At 38.4% G+C, this 6,663-nt stretch overlaps 1 protein-coding gene across 1 annotated transcript; it reads left to right on the top strand.

Annotated features, from left to right (window-relative positions):
- The first annotated feature begins 206 nt into the window (after positions 1–206).
- LOC118838433 (vacuolar protein sorting-associated protein 29-like) lies at positions 207–887 on the top strand. Its single transcript, XM_036745730.1, has one exon. It carries the CDS (start codon positions 209–211, stop codon positions 755–757), a length of 549 nt encoding a protein of 182 aa, XP_036601625.1. The 5' UTR covers positions 207–208; the 3' UTR covers positions 758–887.
- Positions 888–6,663: the final 5,776 nt, after the last annotated feature.

Here is a 6,663-nt window from a genome sequence, read left to right as displayed (position 1 = left end):
AGCTCAGATAAGTAAGGAGATAATAAGAAGGCATCTAGCTGCCCTTGAAGAATTCAAGTATTCTGTCCCAAATAATGTACCCATTTTGACTTTATCTTGGTATAAGGTGTAAGATGTTGGTCTCAAGTATCCCGTCCTAGGTTCCTGGAGAGGCTGAGGAAGGAGGCGGTGGTGACGGTTGCTGTGGCGGAGTGGGGCTGGTGACAGGATGTTGGTGTTAGTATTAGGAGATCTGCACATCCCCCACCGATGCAACAGTCTGCCAGCTAAATTCAAAAAACTGCTGGTACCTGGAAAAATTCAGCACATTCTCTGCACTGGAAACCTTTGTACCAAAGAAAGTTATGACTATCTGAAGACTCTAGCTGGAGATGTTCACATTGTTAGAGGAGACTTTGATGAGAATCTGAATTATTCAGAACAGATAGTGGTGACTGTTGGGCAGTTCAAAATTGGTTTGATCCATGGACATCAAGTAATTCCGTGGGGCGATATGGCCAGCTTAGCATTGCTACAAAGGCAGTTTGATGTGGACATTCTCATTTCAGGACATACACACAAATTTGAGGCCTTTGAACATGAAAATAAATTTTACATTAATCCAGGATCTGCCACTGGAGCATATAATGCTCTGGAAACAAACATCATTCCTTCATTTGTATTGATGGATATCCAGGCCTCTACAGTTGTCACTTATGTGTATCAGCTAATTGGAGATGATGTGAAAGTAGAACGAATTGAATATAAAAAATCCTAAAACAGGCCTCTTGGTGATCTTTTTTGTTCCATTCCCTTGTTCGAATCAAGTAATTAAACATTCAGAAGCCACAGAATTGGGACATTTTTAAAGTATTATGCATTAAAAACTAACATCTTATTTGGTGATACATAATTTGCTACAAGCTTATTGTAAACTATAAGAATGTATTTAGTTTATAGGACATGATTTCTAAGGAATAACTTGTACCACATGATAAATGGATGTATGTAAAAAAAAGTTAGCTCGTAAATATCTTCATGTTAACATGCAAGCCTTTGTTACCAACATAGTGCAAGAATAGAAGAGTTCCAGACTTCCTCACTGTATACACTATCCTTCTCTTTATACTGTAATAAACACTTACCTTTCACTTAAAAAAAAAAGTATCCCATCCTAGATGAACTACATACTCACGTTCTGAAAGACCTGGCTGGTAAGATGGCTGAGAAATTGTCAGCAATGCTTGAAAGATTACAGAGGAAGGCGGAGTGGAAAGAGAGAGAGAGAGAGAGAGAGAGAGAGAGAGAGAGAGAGAGAGAGAGAGAGAGAGAGAGAGAGAGAGAGAGAGAGAGTCTCTAAAAATTAGAGAAGGGCAAATGTTGCCCCCCAAAAAACAGTGGGGAGAAAAGAAGGGAATCTGCAGACTGTGGGCTGATGAGTTTTACTTCAGTTTCTCAGCACATTCAAGAACAGAGCATTAAAGAAGTGATTGATGAACATCCAGAAAAAAAAAATGATGGATACAAAGAGGTAGCACAGTTTCATTGAGAATGTGCTGTGCCTGACTCACCTCATTCCATTTTTGGAAAGATTACTAAACTGGGAAATATGGGAAACGTCATGAATTCAGTTTGCGTAAATTTTAGCAAAGCTTTTGATAAAGTACGTCATACCATTCTTATGAAGAATATGTGGGCTAGATGATAATATAATTAGCTGGTTCAGACTTGATTAAGTGACCAAACTAAAAAATCGTAGCTATTAATGGTTCAATGTCAATGTGGCATTGAAGTAACCCAGAGATTTGTCTCATCTATTGCCATTTAACATTTTTATCAATAAATTAGAAAAAATGGCATAGAATTCCCACTCATAAAATTTGCTGATTTCATCAGGCTTGAAAAAGTAGCTAACAGATTGAATGACAGTTCAGAATCTAAAAAGATCTTGATGGGATAAAAAGGCATTGGCTCAATTTAAGAAGATAAAATTCAGTAAGGATAAATGTAAAGTCTCACATGTAGGTACCAAAAATCAACTTCATAAATGAGATGGAGAAGGCACAGTTAGACAGCTTATTATCTGAAAAAGATCTGGGGTTTTACGCAGCAGTTTAAAGTAGCACCCAAAAGAAGGTAGTGCAGGTTTCAGATGCATTAAGAGAAGTATCACTTCCAGGAACAAGCAGGATTCATTCCAATTGTACTCTGCCCTTATCAGACCTCATCTTGTGTATGGTTTGTGCACACCACAGTTAAAGGACATTTATACACAGGAGAGCTTTCAGAGAATGGCAACCAGGATGGTGAAGGGCCTTGAATCCATGTCATATGAGGACCCATTGAAAAACTGTAGATATTTAGCAGTTGGAGATGAAGAGCCTCAGGGGGATCATGATAAATACCTTCAAATATTTAAATAGATCTCATGTGAAGGAGGGATCAGTCCTGTTCTGTTTGGCCCCAGATGGCAGACCCAAGTATACTAGATAGAAGTTACAAAGAGTCAAATTTAGGTTTCATGTTAAGGAAAACTTCTTAACCATTAGGTCTGTCCGAAAGCAGAATGGGCTGCCTTAAGGGATAACAAGCTTCCCCTTCTTAAAGGTCTTCAAGCAGAGACTGGATGTAATGGTAATTGAGGTGGGACTTTTATTTTACAATTTTCTATTTGAGAATGCTAAAGTAATCAAATGCCTCTGATTAAGTCTTACTAGGAGCAAGGCTCCAGGCCCATACCCTTTTGCTATCTAGGTGTAAAGCTGTGGGCCCACACCCTTTTGCTGATTAGGTGTAAAGCCTTTGGGCCCTAAGAAAGGTATATAAACTGAGAGGTTAGCATTTTGTTTGGGGCTCTCGCTCACTGGAAGAGTGTTGTGTGATTTGACTAGACTAGACTCTGGGTAGCTGTTGTTAAGGAGCCCTCCCAGCTTGAAAACCCAGATGTTGGTTGTTCCCTGGTAACTATGTACTGATGTTGGACAGAAAGCTAGAAGCCTGTCTACTGATTTGTGTTATTTGATCTGTTGATATTTTCTGTTTGTAATTTCTGTTTGTATTTGCTCTGAAGTTCAGGGTGCTGGCTTTTCCCTCAAACTAAGTGAATAATATATGTAAGTCTGATTAAAGTGAGACTGTAAACCCCTTAAAGTTGCTTTCCTTACAAAGGCAGATCAAAGAATCTGTGCTGGCAGCCCTTCTGTGTGCTATTGTTGTTGGTCTTACAAAGCCACTGTAGCAGCAAGCAGCATTGTTGTTACACTGGATGACCTCTTGTATTATAAATATGCAGTGGGGATTCCTTTTATGTAGTTGGGTCAAATGGTTGCAGAGGACTCTTAAGCTCTAAAATTCTACAATTTTCAGTGGCTTTGCCAGTAGAATGCAAATTCTGGTGAGTAATACCATACTGGGCAGGCTTGGGGTACCCCAAGATAGACTATGTCTTTATGAGAATGAATCTAACTAAATATGAAGAAGTCAGTAAGCAACTACTGTGCTGGTTGTTTGACAATGGCAACTTATGCAAAAAAGCAAAATGCAAGATGGTCCCCAGTTCCATGTGATGTCTTTCTGCTTTTGTAGTGATTATAATAGAATGATTTAAAAGGGAGGGCAGAGGGTGCTAAGAATCATAAATTTTAGATAATGTGAAAAAAAATAATTTAATTATTAGTACTCCAAATATCCGATTCTTGTTAAGTGACCAGTGAGTTGGCATACCATTAGAGGAAGAGAGTCATTTGACTTGTAGCACTTTCAACATAAAATGGAACTGGAAGGCAGAAGGAAGTTAGTCATAATTGGAAGAATGACTCATAGATTCTCCTATGAAGTAAAGAAAATTGTTGATGGAGTTGGCTTTATGTGATCTTCAGGGATCATTTTGTAGGGCAGTTTGTCATCTTATATTGCAATGTTCATGTTTAAGTAAGTATTTATGGACAGACTACCATGAAGATAATTTCAGCCTGTGTCCTGCCCTTATTCAGCAAATGAAAAAGTAGAAAAATTCTACAAAACACTCAATAGCCCTGCAAATTAAATCAATATAGACATTAATCATTAATGATTTCAGTGAAAAAGTTTTTCCTTTAGGGATTAAGAGAAAATGTTACAAAATGGGCTGGAAAATATAGTTCAACAGTAAAAAACAAAACAAAATACGAGAGTCCACAGGCTCTATATTTTGTCAAGGCACCTCATGGTTATTTATCAGGTAAACTTTTTAAAGAAAATAGTCAGAAGGTATAGGTCATGACAATCACCAAATTATTCATAAACAAATGAAATCAATGATATTTTAAAAAACAGGAAATGACTGCTTCCTGATGTGGGAATATTTCCAGACCAGTCGTCTAAGAGTTCAGACCACTAATTTTTTACAGCAGAGATCAATATCAATACCAAGTTAGGAGAAAGAATTAAAATGAGATGACATGATGCACAAACGAGGCAGCTCCAACCTGGACTATTTAAAGCAGGTAGTTCACATGAAAAATGGAAAATTGGCAAAAGAATAAATGTCAAGATGGTGTATCTCTCTTTCCTGAGGAAATGTAATTGGTGTTAATCAGGCACCACAAGAAACAGACCAATAGTGCCTAGTAATTGTCACAGGCAGCAAACATTGGTCTCTTTACCAAAGGGAAGATATCACAGTGAAATACAAAACAGTTTAGAATATAAACTCCTTTACAAAGTCTTACACAGGGAGGTGGTGAAAGAGTATAATCAGTATTGCTTCATAAAATAGCATGAAGTACCAGAGGGGGAAAAAAGTTTGGGGAAAGCTTGATGAGAGACACAAATCATCCAGACCAGCATTTAAGGGTGTAATTGGGGGGACAGCAAAAACCCTAACGATGGAAAAGATCTGGTAAATTCTTTATACTAAACTCTTTTCTCCAACAATAACAATGGGGCCATCAAAGCTGGATTCTAACCCTGCAGTCCTGGATACCCTGACTGAAGAAGTAGAAATGTATTAAGGAAAACAAACATGGTAAGAGCAGCTAGACTGGATCACGTATACGCAGACCTAACAGGTGCTGCAAGTGACATAGTTTTGAAGCTGTTGAAGGACTTATTCTCCAGAATCTGAGTTGTGAGGAGGATAACAAATGGACAGGAAAAAACCGACAGATTTTTATTATTACAGGGAAAAAGGCAATTGAGAAAATAACTATAACTAATAACTGATATGACTTCTTTTCTACCTCCATAAGCATTTTTGAGAATAATTTACACAAGTGTTACAGACATTATTAATGAAGTTATTTATGAAAATAGGAAGGCTTCTTCAAATTGTATTCCACAACAGAAGACATCTTTAGAGTTACAAAATTAACTGAAAATTACAGGGCATTCAAAATCTCATTGTTTGCTGTTTGTTGACTTTTGGGTCCTTCTCACGCTGGAACATTTTTCCATCCCTCTACCCTACTTCTCTTACTGGTGAGCTCTTCCTGAGGCCTCCATTTTGCGAAGGGACCTGGGTTGGCCATCATTCATTTCCATCCTAGTTCTGCTTCTGGGAGAAGCAGGCCCTATGAAGAAACCTCCTCCTACGCTTTTCAGAAACTTTTAGTATACTGTCTTCCTTCATTAGAAATGTAAGTTTCTTGAGGGCAGGGACTATCTTCTTTTTGTTTATATTTGTATCCCCAGCACTTAGTACAGTGTCTGGCGCATCATTGGCCTGTTGCCTGTCTGCCTATTAATATAGACATTTAGAGAAAAACCTTCCTTAAAAGGCCTCTTCCAATAAAGCATCTCCCCATTCGATGTTAAAAATCATGCCAAATTCTTTGAAAGGTGTAACAATGGAGTCTCTGACTTGATCTCCCTATCCCAAGCCATTCTCCTAATTAATCTCTCATCCACAGAGCTGCCAAAATGATTTTCCTAAAATACATGTCTAATCCTGTCACCACTACCTCTTAAACCCTCCAATAAAAAAACAGTTAGTGTCTATTATTTCTAGGATCAAATATAAAGTACCCTGGTTGGTCTTTGATTCTTTTTACAACCTGGCTCCTTCTTATTGTTTCAGCCTTTTTACACTTCATGCCCTCCACTCACTTTGCTACCCAGCCATAAGGCTAACTCATGCTTCCACACACACACAAAGCTACACTACCTATCTGTCTGCTTTTGGGCTAGTCATCCTCCATGCTAAGGATGTATTCCCTCTTTTGTCTATGGGGTGCCCTGGTTTCCTCTAAGACTCAGCCACAGTATAAATTTCCACATGAAGTATTTATTGACCATCTCAGCTGCTAATATCCTTCCTTCCATAACTACTAACTACCTTATGTTCATGTTTTATATATTATGTTTATGTATTCATGTGGCATATATCATATTGCTAGCAGAGTGACTAGATGCTTATCTATGGCCACAGGGGTTGGTGACCTGAGCTCATCCCTGTCCCTTACCTGCCCTCCTGGCTTCCTCAACTTCAGCTCAGGAAGCTTGACCTCTCTTTAGGGGAATTAGGCTCCCTATTTGCACAGTGATTGACTTCCTGCCCCTACCCAGGGATAAAACCGTTGACTTAGTCTAAGAGTTCTTTCCCATAAGAGTGGAAAGTAAAAAACGTACATAGGATACAGACATGAATCAGGTAGGGACCAGGCAGTTTTATCCCCACATAGAAAAGACACAATGAAGAATCATAGA

Source organism: Trichosurus vulpecula, chromosome 2, assembly GCF_011100635.1.
Source record: "Trichosurus vulpecula isolate mTriVul1 chromosome 2, mTriVul1.pri, whole genome shotgun sequence".
Taxonomy (NCBI): domain Eukaryota; kingdom Metazoa; phylum Chordata; class Mammalia; order Diprotodontia; family Phalangeridae; genus Trichosurus; species Trichosurus vulpecula.
The sequence above is the reverse complement of the archived record's forward strand: the minus strand, read 5'-3'. Positions and strand labels throughout refer to the sequence as shown.